At 40.8% G+C, this 18,545-nt stretch overlaps 1 protein-coding gene across 7 annotated transcripts in view; it reads left to right on the top strand.

Annotated features, from left to right (window-relative positions):
- The window catches only part of LOC149242031 (putative monogalactosyldiacylglycerol synthase, chloroplastic), a 374,275-nt gene that overhangs the window by 180,559 nt on the left and 175,171 nt on the right, over window positions 1-18,545 (top strand). For all 7 annotated transcript variants that reach the window (XM_089374127.1, XM_089374126.1, XM_089374125.1 and 4 more), the window contains one exon: window positions 17,284-17,358. In XM_089374127.1, coding sequence (XP_089230253.1) covers window positions 17,284-17,358 — 75 coding nt within the window. The remainder of the gene's footprint in view (window positions 1-17,283; window positions 17,359-18,545) is intronic.

Below are 18,545 nucleotides of genomic sequence, written 5' to 3'. Positions count from 1 at the left end.
AACATATTAGTAGTGCAGGTGGCAGAAATATGAATGGTACATCTTGTGATATTTTCACCACAAATCCTATTGCAACAACTAGAATAAATTCTTCTAACTGTAGGTTAATTAACAATCTATTTGCTACTACAAATATTGAATAGATCACACTGCAATCTTTACAAATAAAAAATATTGCGGAAGTTAAACCGGAATATGAGAAAATACTGGCACGCACACAATAAATTTGACGCAGTTATTTTGGAACAAAAGTCCCCAGAAAAACCCATCTTGGGAAAAATGGTACAGTAGTTGAGGGTTTTTATTATTAAGCAGCAGTGAGAAATTCTGAGTACAATCTATGGATGCCTAGCTGGCTATCTAATCAACTAATATCTGACAAAATTAATTAGAGAGAAAATTCTCTCACGCCATAAGCAATCTCGACATTGGCTCCTCCAGAAAAATTGGTTGTCCAAACCCTTACACAAGCCCTTTGTGCAGTCCTTGCATTGCCTCTTGCACATCTGGCTATGTTCAACCTCTGATCAAGCTGTCCTTGTTTTTGTTGGTGGAAGTGACTCTCAGAGCCTCTGAAAGAATTTCTTAGCCTATGGAAGCTGAATCAAATTCCTCTCCAGCTAAATCAAATTGCTCTACTGAAGCTTCTGTACAGCTTCTACGTGGAATGTCACTTGCTACTGCCTAGCTGAATGTAGAAATCTTCCTTCGAACTCACTGTCTCTACCCCTCTCTATCTCTGCTTCCCTTCTCTGGCTCAGACTTTTCTGGCAACTACTGCTACTCTTTGGAAAATCAAATTGCCTAAGGAAAATTGATCTCAATTGTATATCTCCATCTACCCATCGACGACTTCTTATAATATTACTCTGGGACTCCAACGAGTAAGATTAAATCTTAATCAATGGATAATATTATTTCCCAGTCGATCCCTGTGAGTTTCTAGATAATTCACACCTTTCTCAATTAATACTAATTAATTAACCAAATTTCCTAAGTTTAGACTCAGGAAATATTTAAAAATAGACTAATAATCTAATTGAGACACTTCTAGGTGGAATTTCCAGAAACAATTCCCCGGTTATGGAGAACCCCTGTGCTTTAGCCTCTCTTCAAAGTTTCGAGACTAGAACACCTTTGATGCTATAAAATCAAACACATTTTCATTGGCTACTAGTGGCTATCAGGTGTTGTTGGTTGGCAGACTGGAAGAGATGATGGGTGAAAAATTTCTCCTATGAGGTCACCCACTTTTGGGGGATAACAAGCCTTTAGGTTGAAAATTCACATGGTTAAGATTTGGGAAACCTCTAGTTAAGAGACGAAAACTTCTGTTTTGTTGTAATTGTTCTTTGTTCAGAAATTTCCTACAGAAATTTTTGAGATTTGGTAGCTTGAGAGGTACTCCAAGCCCTAGGGTTCAAGGTTTGGAAGTTGGAGCACCACAAAAGCACGTTGTGGGCTTGGAACCCAAGGTGTGGGGTTTGCACCCAAGCTTGTGGCTGTGAAACCACGAGGAGATTTTGGCATGTGATGATTGTAGATGATAGAGGACCTCGGGAGTGATCGGGAGCAACATAAATCATTGAAATCCGAGTTGTCAATGATGAGATATGAATTTTTGAAGTTAGAGTGTGGGCTTGCACGAGAAGAAGTCAAGTCGGCCTAGTGTTGAGAGGCCTAATGAGAGCTAGACAAGCCCTCTTGGATGTTTTGATGGAGCCCTTGTGTTTAGTATAAATACAAGGGGAATTGGATTTATTTTAGCACATCCAAAGTGCATCAAAACTTAGAGACATGTTCTTGAGGAGACACAAATCTGAGGCAACCTCAACAAAGGGAGAAAATAAGCTTGTTTTTACCTTTTCTTGGACTGTTTTTGGGCAGCGAGTTAAAGGACAACAAGCCTAGTGTCCTTGGAGTATTTATGGGTTGATTTATAGCATGTTTGAGGTTGGTTTCTCATGTTTAAGGCAAAGGTTGTTATAGCAGGAGGTCTGAGCCCTATTTAGAAGTAAATAGAGGGTTGATAGGTGAGTTTTGGGGTTAGGTATTAGCCCTAGGGACAACGAGTTGGAGAAGTAAGGAAGGAGGGCCGTAACTGTTGGAGGCTTTAGGAGTTTATTGGAAGGGCTTAACAAGTGTTGTTAGAAGCCCTAACCAAGCAGCCAAAGTGACAACAATATACACCAGTCCGGACTTGAGGAAAAGAAGTATGTATTTGATGTGTTGAGTTGTTTTGTTGCTAGTGGATAGTGTCCTAGTTTTGGACATTGTATTGGACACTTGTGGACTGTTGGAGGGCAGCGTGAAAGTGGACCAAGAGGAGCCTAGAGCAACACCTTGATGGACTAAGGTGGTTGCTAGGAAGAGGTAGTTTGTTGGAGCACAAGGTTTGGCCAACAAGAGGAGTAGTTTGTTGTAGTCTGTGTTCATTGTTGGAGAACTGACATTCGATGATGACAGGTGGAAACCCACTTGCCCTTTGTTAGTCTTCATTGGAGCAGTGCAAGAAGACTATAGTGGGAAGAAAAGTCCCAAAAGAGCCGAGGAGTAGCATCTTGAAAAATGTGTAACTAGGTTCGGTCTTCATAAAGATGAAATGTACTTTTGATTCTTGTAAAGTGTAAAATGAAAGAAAATTATTATTATTATTTTTGGAGCATGGGTTTCATGTTCAAGGTCTTTTATTTTATAGGTCAAGCACCCATTGAGTGCTTCTATTATAGGTCAAGAAAATTATATTTGTCTTAAAAAGTGTCTAGATACCCTCCAAGACCAAGTCGGCCTGGCAGCTAGCAAGTTAGCCTAAAAGGAAGAGCCACGACCAGCTTGAAGAGCCTATAAATAGGAGGGAACTCGTCCTCCTTGAGACACATTCACTGATCTCTTATTCTAGTGAAGAAGAAGAAGGAAGAAGGCAACGAAGATGGAAGAGGACAAAGAAAATATTTGTTTGGGCTATTTCTCTCTCACACATGCTAAGGAGAAGTAGGGTTTCTGCAACAGATCTAGGGTTTCTATCTACAAGGTTAATCTTGGAGAAAAGAAGGCAAGTAGGTCAAGCGAAGGTCACCAAGGGTCATCCTCAAGCTCCAGAAGTGAGGGAAATGCAAGTGAAGGTCAAGGGAAGGCTTAGAAGGCAGATCAGAGCTCACACGTGTGGCAGTAGCAACTGCTGGGGGGCCGAAATTTCAGATCTACGGTGGACGCTGAAATTATGCAGCTGGAGGTCGAAGAAGTGCTACTGGAAGAGATTTGACTGGGTTTTACTGGATCAAGGTTAGCAGAACATCTGGAGAGGTTGGTCATGGTCTTGGAGGGTTTTGAAGTCAGTCTTAAAGTCTTGGAATTTGTCGAAGAATCTATAAGGAAGAGAAGGGATCTGCGGGTTTTACTCTCAAGTGGAAAGGTTTTGGCTCTGGCTTGTAGCCTATATTTTGTGTTCTTGTTTTTCTTGTTTTTGGTAGTTGTTTGATGATACACACATATAATAGTAAGTAACAAAGCTAATAAGAAAAAAGACATCGCAAGCAATTATCAAGAGAAATCACTATAATCATTGCCCTATAGATTTCTCAACATGGTATCAAAGCTAAGGTTGACTAAGGGCATTATGAAGATCTCTACTGCATTGAGGAAGCTCTTCAAGAAGTGTTTCAAAGGTAGCAAGCCATCTCAAGAAAGGCATCAAGGAAGCATGGAATCTTCTATTCACTACAAAGAAGGAAGTAACCAAGATAAAGAATGAAGGACTCTTCTCAGCACTCACTAGTACATTCCAAGATGAGAACATTTGGGTAATCGATAGTGGTGCATCTTAACACATGATTGGTCATCACAAACAACTGAAGATATTATCAAAGGGAAAATCTTCTTACTCAATGGAACTTGGAGATAATAAGAGCTATCCTGTAAGAGGAATTGGATCAACCTCTATAGAGATGGAAAATGGAAGCAACATTCATCCTAACAACATACTATTTGTTCCAGGTTTGCATAAGAACTTACTTTCTATTTCAAGCTTAGAAGATAAGGGTGATAGAGTAGCTTTCATTGATGGAAGAGTTGTAATATGGAGTAAGAACTCAAGCATAGAGAATGCTAGAGTAATTGGTATTCATGAAGGAAGACTTTACAGGTTGATATCTCCTCATCCAGAAGCTTTGGTTCATATTGAAATCAGTCCATGTGAATTGTGGCATAGAAGATTTGGCCATCTTCATTTCAAAATCCTTACAACTCTAAGTTCTATGGTAGAAGGAATCCCTGAATTAAAAGAAGATCACGAAGGAGTATGGAAAGGAATGTACACTGGGTAAGAATACCAAGAGACTATTTAGAAGCAGTTCTTCACGGTCAAAAGAAATCTTGGATCTTATTCATTCCGATGTCTGTGGTCCTATGACTCCTAAATCACTTGGAGATAATCTATATTGTGTCACATTTATAGATGATCATTCAAGGAAAACTTGGTTTTACTTGATGAAATCCAAGGACGCAGTATTTACTAAATTTCAAGAATTCAAAGCTGAAGTTGAGAAGCTTATAGAAAGGAAAATCAAGATACTAAGATCTGATAATGGAGGAGAGTATAAATCCAAGGAAATTATAGCTTTCTGTAAGGAGTCTGGGATTAAGAGGGAGTTGATAGTCCCATATAATCCAGATAAAATGGAGTTGTAGAGCGAAAGAACCGAACTATTGAAGAAAATGTAAAAGCAATGTTGCATAATCAAGATCTACAAAAATTTTTGTGGGGAGAAGCCATGAAGACAACTGAATATATTCAAAATCGAAGTCCCCATAGGTCATTGGATAACAAAACTCCCGAAGAAGTATTCACTAGGAAGAATCCAACTGTAGATCATCTCTAAATCATTGGTTGTCCTGTATATATTCATATACCGAAGGACAAAAGAAAGAAGCTGGATCCATCAGGCATGAGAGGAACATTTGTTTGCTACAACAACTCCTCTAAGGCCTATAGAATCTACATAAAGGACACCGTATAGAAGTTAGTCGAGATGTCATAATTGATTAAAGTATTGCATTCAAGAAATCAAGGGAACTTCGCATGGACTCTGATGATGAACTTCTAGTATTTGAAGAAGTTGACAGGGAAGAAGAAGAATCTCACCATGAAGATGAAGGTCCCAGTGAACCTATTCAACCTGTGGTCATCCCCGAATCAAGAAAGAGACCTAATTGGTTGAAGTCAACACTACTTGATGCAGAAGGTCATGGAGCAACTCAGGGAACATTCAGGGAAAGCATGAAACCCAAATAATATTTTGGGTATGCAGCCTACATGACAAAACTATAGAAGCAGAGCCATTCGCTTCTGAAGAAGCTGCCAATCATAAAAAATGGAAGGATGCCATGAATGAAGAATATCAATCTATAATGAAGAATGGAATTTGGGAGATCTTGCCTAGGCCTAATGACAAATCTAGGGTAACTTCCAAATGGATTTATCAGATCAAACATGCAACAGATGGAAGTATTGACAAGTATAAGGCAAGATTTGTGGCTAGGGGTTTCTCTCAACTTGGAAGCATCGACTATGAAGAGATATTTTCTTCAACAACAAGGTATACAACTATACAGTTGTTGGTATCTTTAGCAGCATCGATGGGATGGAACATCCACCAAATGGATGTCACGACTTCATTTCTAAATGGCATAATTTATGAGGAAGTCTATATAGAACAACCCTTGGGATTTGAAGTTAAAAACATAAAGGCATATATTTGCAGATGGAAGAAGGCATTATATGGCCTCAAACAAGCACCAAGGGCATGGTATGCTAGGATGGATGCATACCTTCAGAGATTAGGCTTCACAAAGAGTTCTGTTGATCCAAACCTTTATATTAAAGTTGTGAAGGCTGAACTGGTAATCATTCTTTTGTATGTAGATGACCTTCTCTTGACAGGGATAGAAGGTCGAATTGAAAAATGTAAGAAGCAATTAGCAACAAAATTTGACATGAAGGATCTAGGGTTGATGCATTACTATTTGGGACTAGAAGTCTGGCAAGGACCTAATGAGATTTATCGGGGTCAAGGAAGTATGTGATCAAGATGTTGAAAAGGTTTGATGTGATGGATTGCAAACCAATGACAACTTTGATGATCACAAACTTGAAAAGGCTAAGGAGTTCTGAATCAAGCCCAGTGGATCCTTCCAAGTATAGACAACTGATTAGCTCACTAATGTACTTGGTGAATACTCGACCAGACATATGCTTTGCAGTAAATGTTCTCAGTCAATTCCAAGTGGAGTCAAAGCATGATCATTGGATAACAGCAAAACATATTCTAAGATATCGGCGAGGAACCATCCATTATTGCCTAAAGTATGATAGAAGGAATGATGTCCACCTAATTGGATATATAGATTCTGACTGGGGAGGCAGTGAGCAAGATGGAAGGAGCAAAAAGCAAGATACAGTTGCTTTGAGTAGTGTTGAGGCTGAGTATATTGCATGATGTGAAGTAAGAATAGAAACGGTCTGGTTAAGGAAGCTGCTATCCAACCTATTTGCAGGACCTATGAACCCTATAGTGGTACATTGTGATAACACCAATTGTATACGATTGTCTGAAGACCCAGTATTTCATGGAAGACAAAGCATATGAACAACATGTATCACTATATTCAGAAGCTAGTACTGTGAAAATTCCAATACTGGAATCCTATTGCAGCAATTGGAAATAATTCTCCTAATTGTTAAATTAATTCTTAACAATTTATTTACTATTTACTACAACAAGTACTGAATCAATCACACTGCAACCTACACAAATAAACTGTGGAAGAAATAGACACTAGAAGAAATTCTAGCACACACACATAAAATGAGAGTTATTTTTGGACCAATGTCCCTAGAAAAACCCAACTTGGGAAAACGGGTGCAACAGCCGAGGGTTTTATTATTATGCAGCAGTGAAATAATCTAAGTACAACTTGATGCCAAAATTGGCAAGCTTACAGAGAAATGCTGGCAAGAAAATCTAGTGAGGAGAAATTCCTCACTCCACAGGATAATCCCGGCACTGACCTCAACTCAAATTGAGTCGTCCAAACTGTCTCTACGGAGTCAGTGCGTCATGCTAGAACAATTGCTGTTGATCTCAGCTTGGGACAATTTCTCCTTAAGTCGTCTTACTAGCTGATGTTTGGGAAAACGTCTCTCCTGGCCTCTGGAACCTCTGCCCAGCGTTTGGCACTAAAATTCTGCTTCTACCCAGCAATTCGACTTTGCTTCTAGAGGCTGCCGTGCTGCTCTGCATCAGGCTCACTGTGGCTCCTCTGCGTCTCTGCAAATGCACTCACCGGATTTGGAAATCTTCCTCCGGTTTCACTGTCTCTGCCCCTCTCATTGCTTCGATTTCTCTGGCTCTTTCTCCGGCAACTAAATGTTGCTACTCAGGAAATCGATCTACTCATGAAATCGAACTGCACAAGTGATTTCTCCAAACCCTATCTACTTCTTATAATCCTCTGTTGAGACTTCAACGACCAAGATTGGATCTTAATCAATGGCTATGATTAACTTGAAGTCGATATGTGTGAGTTTCTAGAACATTCACACCATAACTTAATTAATTTTGATTAATTAGTCATATTTCTTAAGTTTAGACTTAGGAAATATTTAAAAACTGACTAATAATTTAATTAAGTCTTTTTTTGAATGGAATTTCTAGAAACAATTTCTGGGTTTTGGAGATCTCATGCATTCTAGCCTCTCCACAAAATTTCAAGGCTAGAACACATTCGATGCTACAAAATCTAACACTCCCTCTTAGTGAGGAATGTGTTCTAGTGTTGCTTCCCCCTGTAGCAACACCATGTCTTTGCATCATCTCCTGTCACGCTGCTGATGTTTGGCTGCTGCTGCCCACTAACTACTGCGCAACTTTGATGTCTGTTGCATCTATGCTGCTGTTGACCTTGCTGAATCGCTGCTAACACTGCAACTCCCTCTTCATTTGTTGTTGCTGCAATCGCAACATCTGCAACTGAAAAACATCCTAAATACTGAATCAATAGTGATCAGTATGATGCATCTGTCTTCAGAGTCTCTCGCTATTGCTAGTATCTGCGCTGTCACTGTGGCATTTGCACTACTGTTTACTCTGCACTGTGCCACTCTATACTGCTGCCAATTCTGCATTGTGCTGCTCAGCATCTGACTGCAACTAGACTTTGCATCTGTCACTCTGGCATCTGACTGCATCTACTATCATTGATCCATCCTGCTACTGAAATACTGTGGATCCCCATAGCAAGGCACTGATTGAAGTGGTGGATCTCCTCAAGAATCCTACCCATTTGTAGCACTCTGGGGCTACAACACCAAGTCACCCCACTTCACTCCTGGGGGTATGTCAGCAAACATGGCGAAGTCCTCCTTCAACCTGGAGGACAACCTATCAATCTCTGCCGATGCTGCCTGTTGGTTCTGCTTCTCCTCCTTGTCCTTCTTCTTGAGAGGACACTGGGTGTTGTGGTGACCAAGCTCACCACATCTGAAGCACTTGACCTTTGACAGGTCCTTCTTCTTTCGTTGCTCCCCCTACCCTTGACTAGCACCCTTTGATGCAAGGGCCACATTCTCCTATTCCTTCACCTGCTTCGAACAGCTGCTGCTGCCACTGATGGAGTTCTTCACTAGGTCTCGTCTCAACTCTTCCTGTTGCAAATTGACCCTCATCCTGTCGCATCTTGGCAAGGTTTCTCTGCCCAAAATACTTTGGACAAATACTTGCCACTCCTCTGAGACATTGTTGAGTGCTAATCACATTAGCTTTGTGGGTTGAGGTGCTGCCCCAACCACTGACAACTAGTCCCAAATCTTTTAAATCCTAGTGAGGAAAGGGTCTATGTGTTCCCCTTTCTGCATCCTGGTGCATCTCAGCTTCTCCTCTAAGTACATCGTCCGCTACTCGAAGTGCCCTAGTACAGTGTGGAAAGTGTATCCTACATCTCTTTGGCTGTTCCCTTGGCTGCTATGTGTGATACAACATGATCCTGAACACCATATAGGATCAATCTCTTTGCCCTTTCCATCTCTTTTTTGTACTCCTTTTCCCTCGCCATCTCCTTTCTGTACTCCTTCAGCTGATCTGCATCCGTGGGGATAGCTACCACTACATCTATGAATGGCTTCAAGCCATATTCATCTAGAAGGAAGGACATCGTTGCCTTCCAGATGACATAGTTGGAAGCACTGTCCAACCTTTCCTAATCTTGTAGTCCGGAAGTGGCCATCTTAGATGATGTTGAAAATCTCCTCTTCCCTTTTGCTTAGCTGCTGCTAGGCTATTAGCACTCCCTTCTGCAGTGAGAAAAATTGCTCACAACGACTGCTAATCTCCAAGGGAATTCAAACTTCTAGAGACTAGAAGTTCCCTGAGGAAGATTTCCCTCAGTGTGTGCTTTTCTTCCTCTCGACACTAGTTTTTGTTTAGCAAACTGTTGCAAAATTGCTGTGTCCAACTAGAGATCTCCTCTGCGAAAAAATATTGGCTGCTCCCTTTGCCTCTTGAAACCTTCGGTTTGGAGAGATCAAATTTTTCTGTACCTCTCTCAGAAAAATCGATTCTCCTCAAGAATTTGACCTCTTGAACAAGGTGACTATGTTGCCTCTGGTGTTTCGACCTGCTGCCCCACAATGAACAACAAAACTCCCTCCTCCTTCGCTATTGAGCTCTTTGGTTGATCATCTGTGCTCTGATACCATGTGAAAATTCGAGAACCCGAATCCTATTGCAACAACTAGAAATAATTCGCCTAATAGTTAAATTAATTCTTAAAAATTTGTTTACTATTTAATACAACAAATACTGAATCAATCACACTGCAACCTACACAAATAAATGACGAAGAAATAAACACTGGAAGAAATGTTAGCACACACACATAAATGGCAACTATTTTTGGACCAATGTCCTCGGAAAAACCCAACTTGGGAAAACTGGTGCAGCAGCTGACGGTCTTATTATTATGCAGCAGTGAAATAATTAGAGTACAACTGGATGCCAAAACTAGCAACCCTACAGAGAAATACTGGCAAGAAAATCTAGTGAGGAGAAATTCCTCAATCCATAGGCAAATCCCGACACTGACCTCAATTTGAATAGAGCCATCCAAATTGCCTTTGCGCAGTCACTGCATCACCCTAGTGCATTTGTTGATGCTCTGAGCTTGGATTATTTTCTCCTCAAGCTGTCTTACCAGTTGTTGTCTGGGAAAACGTCTCCCCTAGCCTCTGGAACCTCTGCCCAACTTCTGGCACTGAACTTCTGCATCTCCCCAGCGATTCGACTTTCCTCTAGAGGCTACTGTGCTGCTCTGCATCAGCTTCACTGTGGCTCCTCTGCCTCTCTTCAAATGCACTCACCGGATCTGGAAATATTCATTCTGCTTCACTATTTCTGCCCCTCTCTCACTGCTTGGATTTCTCTGGCTCTTTCTCCGACAATTGAATGCTACTACTCAATAAAGAGATCTGCTCATGAAATCAAACTGCACAAGTGATTTCTCCAGGCACCATCGACTTCTTCTTATAATCCTGCGTTGAGACTTCAACAACCAAGGTTAGATCTTAATCAATGGCTATGATTAACTTGAAGTCGATCGACGTGAGTTTCTAGAACATTCACACAACTTAGTTAATTTTGATTAATTAGTCATATTCCCTAAGTTTAGACTTAGGACATATTTAAAAACTGACTAATAATCTAGTTAAGTCATTTCTAGGTGGAATTTCCAGAAACGATTTATGGGTTTTGGAGATCTCATGCATTCTAACCTCTACAAAATTTCAAGGCTAGAAGACATTCGATGCTACAAAAACTAACAAGTACAAGATGATGTATTACAGCTACAATATATCTCCACTGATGAGCAGGTAGCTGACATATTGACAAAATCTCTCCCTATAAGAAGCTTGTGTATTTAAGAGACAAGCTTGGTTTGGTTGATATATCCTCGGTAGTTGAGAGGGAGAGATAGGCACATCATTCTTGTCTTCACTTGGGAAGACATAATGGAGGATTGGGTAAGCATCTGACATCCGTTATTCTCTAAGGATGTGGTAGGGCATCCAAGATGAGAGTAGTTGTGGACCAATATTCTTTGAGGACTGGCTATCCAAGGTAAGAATAGTCCAAAGAAGGTCATAGTTTGTGAACACCTGGGTGGAGTATGTACCTTGAGAGACAATAATGATGGTGTCTCTAAATCATTTGTCTCACCAGCATTGTGCTCTCATCTTGTGGAGAGATAGAGTTGTTAGTCAAGGCCTTGCTATGTGACAATGCTGGTTGGTATGATGCTAATACAGATGGACTACCAATCTGACTCTTCTTATGAGATCTCTTTAGATTAAATGTCCATGTACCATTTATGAATACCTCCCTAGTTAAGAGGGCGTGTTGAAAAATGTGTAACTAGGTTTGGTCTTCATAAAGATGAAATGTACTTTTGACTTTTGTAAAGTGTAAAATGAAAGAAAATTATTATTATTATTTTTGGAGCATGGGTTTCATACTCAAGGTCTTTTATTTTATAGGTCAAGCACCCATTGAGTGCTTCTAGGGTTTGTCCTAGGTCAAGAAGTCAAAAGAGTCATTGTCATAAGTTGAAGACCCCATCGGGCAAATTATAACTTGTAAAGAAAATTATTTGCTTTAAAAAGTGTCCAGATACCCTCCAAGACCAATTCAGCCTGGTAGCTAGCAAGTCGACCTAAAAGGAAGAGCCACGACTGCCTTGAAGAGCCTATATATAGGAGGGAACTCCTCCTCCTTGAGACACATTCACTGATCTCTTATTCTAGAGAAGAAGAAGGAAGAAGAAGGCAACAAAGAAGGAAGAGGACGAAGAAGATCTTTGTTTGGGCTATTTCTCTCTCACAAGTGCTAAGGAGAACTAGGGTTTTTGCAATAGATCTAGGGTTTATATCTACAAGTATAATCTTGGAGAAAAGGAGGTAAGTAGGTCAAGCGAAGGTCACCAAGGTCCATCCTCAAGCTCCAGAAGTGAGGGAAAGGTAAGCAAAGTTCAAGGGAAGGCTCAGAAGGTAGATCGAAACTCACACGTGTGGCAACAACAACTGTTGGGGGGGCCGAAATTTCAGATCTGCAGTGGAGGCTGAAATTCTGTAGCTGGAGGTCGAAGAAGTGTTACTGGAAGAGATTTGATTGGGTTTGACTGGATCAAGGTTAGCACATCATCCGGAGAGGTTGCTCTTGGTCTTGGAGGGTTCTGAAGTTAGTCTTAATGTCTTGGAATTCGTCAATTGAAGCATCCATAAGGAAGAGAAGAGATTTGCAGGTTTTCCTCTCAAGTGGAGAGGTTTCGGCCCAGGCTTGCAGCCTATATTTTGTGTTCTTGTTATTCTTGTTTTTGGTAGTTGTTTGATGATACACACATATAATAATAAGTAACAAAGCTAATAAGAAAAAAGACATCACAAGCAATTATCAAGTAAAGAGAAATCACTATAGTCATTGCCCTATAGATTTCTCAACACAACAATGGGTAGATGTCCCATAGTGTTGTGACCTTGAAGGACGAAGGAGCAATTAGTGAGCGTTAAGACCCTATGTGTTGATGATAAATGGATTTATGATCAAGTAGAGGGCAGATTGTGGAGATCGATTTCAATGGCCTAAAGGAGTTGGTGCATTTCTAGAGGCAGTGTTGCAGAAAACGAAAGCAAAGGACCTGTAGAGTACAAGATACGACAAAGATGCTGTAATGGTGAACTACATCAACTAGACTGCCAGCGTATCTTGTATCTTTTATTCTTATACTAGTGGATATTTGAGGGCCATTATCCCCGGTACGAGAGCCCTAGACTGTTGTATTCTTCAGTTGGATTAATATAACGAAGATTGGGTTATTGTACATATTGTGTAAAAATTTGTGTATATTTTGTGCACTAGTAGATTTACTGTTGTTTATATTCCACTGTGCAAAGTAGACTCGTTGTGATACTTGGTTTGGTAGCGTCGGTGATTTAAGATTCTATCCTAGACACAAGTATCATTGGATAACAACATGGTATCAGAGCTACTTTGAAGGGCCAGTGAATCAGAGTGTGCACAACGAAGTACAACTTAAGAGGGAGTTGGTCACATTGTTGGTGAAGGGATCACAACAATGTTGAAGTTGCAGGTTGGTCTCCGGTATGAGGACAGGTTGGAAGGGCTTTCCAACTATAGTCCATGGAAGGAAAGGATCACATTGGTCTTGCAAGTCAATAGGATCTGGGAATTCACCGAGAAAGCAATCAAGAAGCCAACTGACCCTAAGGAGCTGGAAGTGTACAAGAAGCTAGATACAAAGGCAAAGTTGAGCATCCTAAATTGGTTCAAGGATTCCTTAATATCTCATCTTTTTGGGAAGAACACTGCCCATGAGATGTGGGAGGCTCTTCAGAATTTGTTCAAGAATAAGAACGAGAACCGGGTATTGGTATTGGAGGATAAGTTGAAGGCCACCAAGATGATACAGGGTGAAGGAAGCGACTTCGTATCTGACGAGGTTATCTCAGGTTCGAGATGAGCTTGTCGTCGTCGATGTGACTATTGCAGATTCTGAGATGGTGAGGATTGCCTTGAAAGGGTTTAATCCAAAATGGAAGCCATTCATCAAGGGGATTGTTGCTAGGGACAGGCTGCCAAACTGGAATGGGCTATGGGATGAGTTCATTAAGGAATAGTTACGAGACGAGGATCTTCATCCGAAGAAGACGACTTCAAATGATGATGTGGCACTTGCAGCGAGAATGAAGGGTAAGCAAAACAAGGACTTGAGTAAGATCAAGTGTTTCAACTGTGGCGAGATGGATCATTTTTCGACGAGATGTCCGATGAAGAAGAAGGGAGATGATGGGAAGAAGGGAAGCAGGTCAAAGGTGGCGCCATTTCTGCCGAGATAGATGATCTCTCCAGGAGGTTGGAGAAAGAGCACTTTGCGTTGATCTTTCATTTCTCACAGGGTACGATTGACAAGGCTGCATGGTACATGGATAGTGGAACGTCGAAGTATATGAAAAGGTCACAGGAGGTGTTCGAGACTCTAGTCGAGTGGGACTCTAAGTTGCACATTGTGTTGGGTGACAAGAGTTAGAAAGAGATAAGAGGATCAGGGGTTGTGCCATTCAAGATGAAGGCAAGACAGGTGATGCGAGTTCAGGACACACTGTTTGTACCAAGACTTGGATATAGCGTGATGTTTGTCTCAGCAATCGAGCAAAAGGGGTTTGAGGTCTTGTTGCAGGATGGGAAGGCAAGACTCAAGCCCGAAGGTAGTAGCTCCGCAGGTGTTGTGATTATAGTTAGAGAGCATGGTCTATACAGGCTGGCAGGCAAGCCTGTAGATCATGAGAAGAAGAAATAAAAGGTCTAGGTGCAGGCTTCAGAGGAGCAGGTGCAGGTTCCAAATGCTCAGATGGAGTCGAGTTCTAGAGGAAGTTTGTGGGTTCAGAGGGAGACTTTGCAGCCCAAGAAGAGCGCGTGGTCGGTGGGGAGCAAGGGTGCTTCTATCGCTACCAAGAAGGAATCATGGAGCGAGTGGAAGACATTTCAGGAGAAGAAGAAGAAGCAGGAGGCTTCCAGTGACAGTGACACTTCCGAGAGAGGCATGGTCCATGCTACAGGGATTGTTGCAGTTTTGGGTGCCAAGAGTTGGGGGAGTGTTACGAGCAACGACGGTGATGATGAAGAGCTACTTCCTTGTCTTGGAAGTACCTCCCTTGCCAAGAGGGAGTGTTGAGATTTGGTAGCTTGAGAGGTACTCCAAGCTCTAGGGTTTGGGGTTTGGAGGTTGGAGCACCACAAAATCACTTTGTGGGTTTGGAACCAAGGTGTGGGTGTGAAACCATGGGGAAATTTTGGCATGTGATGATTTGAGATGATAGAGGACCTCGAGAGTAACCGAGAGCAACGAAGATCAGTCAAATCTGAGTTGTCTATCACGAGATATGAATTTTTGAAGTTAGATTGTGGGCTTGCACAAGGAGAAGTCAATTCGGCCTAGTGTTAAAAGGCCTAATGACAGCTGGACAAGCCCTTTTGGACATTTTGATGGAGCCCTTGTGTTTATTATAAATACAAGGTGAATTGGATTCATTTTAGCACATCCAAAGTGCAAAAAAATTTAGAGACACATCACTTGAGGAGACGCAGATCTGAGGCAACCTCAGAAAGGGAGAAAAGAAGTTCGTTTTTATCTTTTCTTGGACTGTTTTGGGGTAGTGAGTTAGAGGACAGCCAGCTGAGTCTCCTTGGAGTATTTCTGGGCTGATTTATGGCATGTTTGAGGTTGGTTTCTCTTGTTTAAGGCAGCAGGATGCTACAGCAGGGGATCTGAGTCCTGTTCAGGAGTAAACAGAGGGCTGAAAGGTTAGTTTTGGGGCTAGGAATTAGCCTTAGGGACAGCGAGTTGGAGCAGAAAGCCTAGGAAGGAGGGCCGCAGCTGTTGGAGGCTTTAGGAGCTGATTGGAAGGGCTTAACAAGTGTTGTTAGAAGCCCTAACCAGGCAGCTAAAGTGACAGCAGTATACAGCAGTCCAGACTTGGCGAAAAGAGGTATGTATTTATTGTGTTGAGTTGTTTTGTTGCTAGTGGATAGTGTACTAGTTTTGGAGATTGTATTGGACACTTGTGGACTGTTGGAGGCAGCTTGAAAGTGGACCAAGAGGAGCCTAGAGCAGCACCTTGATGGACTAAGGTGGTTGCTAGGAAGATGTAGTTTGTTGGAGCTCAAGGTTTGGCCAGCCAGAGGATCAGTTTGTTGTAGCCTGTCTTCATTGTTGGAGAAGCGACATTCAATGATGATAGGTGGCAGACCTCCCGCCCTATGTTTGTCTTCATTGGAGCAGCGCAGGAAGATTGTAGTGGGAAGACAAGTCCCAAAAGCGCTGAGGAGCAGCGGTGGGCAGAAGTCTCACAGTGTTGTGACCTTGAAGGAGGAAGGAGCAGCTAGTGAGCGTGAAGACCCTATTTGTTGATGATAGATGGACTTATGATCAGCTAGAGGGCAGATTGTGGAGACCAAGTTCAATGGCCTAAAGGAGTTGGTGCATTGATAGAGGCAGTGCTGCAGAATGGAAGCAAAGGACCCGTAGTGTACAGGATATGACAAAGAAGCTGTGATCGTGCACTACATTAGCTAGATCGTCAGTGTATCTTGTATCTTGTATTTTTGTACTAGTGGATATTTGAGGGCCATTATCCCTAGTATGGGAGCCCTAGACTATTGTATTCTTTAGTTGGATTAATATAACAAAGATTGGGTTATTGTAAATATTGTGTAAAAGGTTGTGTATAATTTGTGCACTAGTAGATTTACTGCTGTTTTTATTCCGCTATGCAAAGTAGACTTGTGATACTTGGTCTGGTAGCGTCAGTGATTTAAGATTCTATCCTAGACACCAGTATTGTGGGAAAACAACAGAAATCTGATGCCATAAACTTTTGAAATTTGTCCCAAGAGAGTTGTGATTTGCAATTTGTTTCTTTTTTTGGAATTGTTCACTGACCAAGCATAAAGAGTGCTCTCTGATATGGTTGCAATTACTCGATATTACCAAATAAGATAAAACAAGAGACAAGTTCCAAAACATAAATGGTGGCATTCCATTGACGAGTTCTTGAAAGCTCTCCTGATTGCTTTTGTCATGCTGCTATTCCCATCTAGAAGAATGGATAGAATTAAACCAATAAAGTCCACAAGATTGAAGGAATACGTTTGGACAAACTCAATGAAACAAGACAAAATGCTGATTGACAGAAGGCATGTCCTTGCTACCTTAGGATGATTGTATGTGCGTGAACAATTCCTCTGCCACATTACTTTTTAGAACTCTATCTGGCTCAACTTCGCTGAAACTAAGTTACTAACTAGACGTACTATTTTAAATACTTGTGTCTTGGTGGTTACATAGATATTTTCTATTGGGATTTTGTACTCATCAAAATAGTACTGTTACTTTAAAGCAATAAGCATATTGGTGGGCTGAATAGGATGATAAATTACAACAACAATACATGTGTTGGTTGAATAGACATATAATATGCTTCGTTGTTAAAATCTAGTACATTTCCAATTCTGTTTCCTGAAATGTTCATAGTAAAGTACAAACAACTGAATCCACTGTTGGCGTGCTTTGATTAGTGTAGAATTGCCTGAAAGTATCTGGTTGATAATTCTCTTCTTTGCTTCCATCTCTTAAATTTATGTTTGCACTTTAATTTTACAGGCAGGACCAGGTACAATCGCAGAAGCAATGATCAGAGGTCTTCCTATTATCCTTAATGATTACATTGCTGGCCAGGTATTATGAGGGATTTAGATGTTTTTCTATGATGTGTTGTATTAAATTAGGACACCCCTATGTGGAATAAGAACAGTTACATACATTTATGGGTTATGAATGCCGTGAACATGTCGGTTTCTTTGGTTTGACATCGAACTGTTTTAAGTGCTATGCCAACCAGATGAGCAATTGTCTTTCATATTTATGGATTTTTAGATTAACCCTTAGTTTAGACATATTCTGCGTTCTGTTTAGCCAAACTATTTGCAAAAGTTGTTGATTCATTTGCAGTCATAATATCCATGTTATTTTTTATTTTATTAATAAAACCAAAGGTACGTTGTATTTATGCAAAACCTTAATGAGCATTAATTCCTCAATAGGCCTATGAAAAAGAACTAAAAAATACTAAATGTCATATCATCATGTTGTGGGTTTAACCTTGAGTCCTCCACCTTAAAAATGTGAATCGAAATTTAATGAAAAATTGTAATAACCTTACTGTTCACGAAGCAGTGAACTAAAAAAGGAGAAGAGAGACAGTGTTCACAATCATAAAGGAACTTTTGTTGTCTGGTCCCGGCCTTTGGCCGCACTTTTATTAGAGCTTCGTTTTCCAATCCCGGCCATTGGCTAGGCTTTTGCCACACTCAAAATTTTTGGAGTTTCTCCAATCCCAAGGTCTTTGACCAAGCAAAAAGAAAAAAATTCAGGCCTTTGGCCATTAAAAACAAAAAAGAAAAAAACAAATTTTGAAGCATCTATATATATATATATATATAGAAAGTGTGTGTGTGGGGGGAGGGGGGGAGGAGGGAGGGAATGGATCCTTTCATTAATTAGAAAAAGTTACATATATTTTGACTTTCCAAAACAGGACTAAAATCCAAGAGATACTTGAGACTAACAAGCTACCTACCAATAACAAACAATCAAAAAAACAACTATGATAATCATTACAACATAGAAAATTTCTTGACGATTCAAGATTTATAAAGGGGAAATGCTTCTGACTTCTGCGTAACTTTCCCCGAGTTGACTAATTGTTCACCGTCTCCTTGGATCAGTGCCTTATTTCTCTTGTGGCCTCATTTTCTAGTTTCTTTGCTGGAGACAACCTTGAAATCCATCATTTGAACACCAAGATTAGACTTTGAGGAACTCAACCTAATTACTTTCTTCAAAGATAGGCCTTATACATAATC

Source organism: Pinus tabuliformis, chromosome 8 (assembly GCF_031772625.1).
Source record: "Pinus tabuliformis cultivar Carrire ecotype Pingquan chromosome 8, CPIR1, whole genome shotgun sequence".
NCBI classification, from domain to species: Eukaryota; Viridiplantae; Streptophyta; class Pinopsida; order Pinales; family Pinaceae; genus Pinus; species Pinus tabuliformis.
This window is presented reverse-complemented; position numbering and strand designations above follow the sequence as displayed.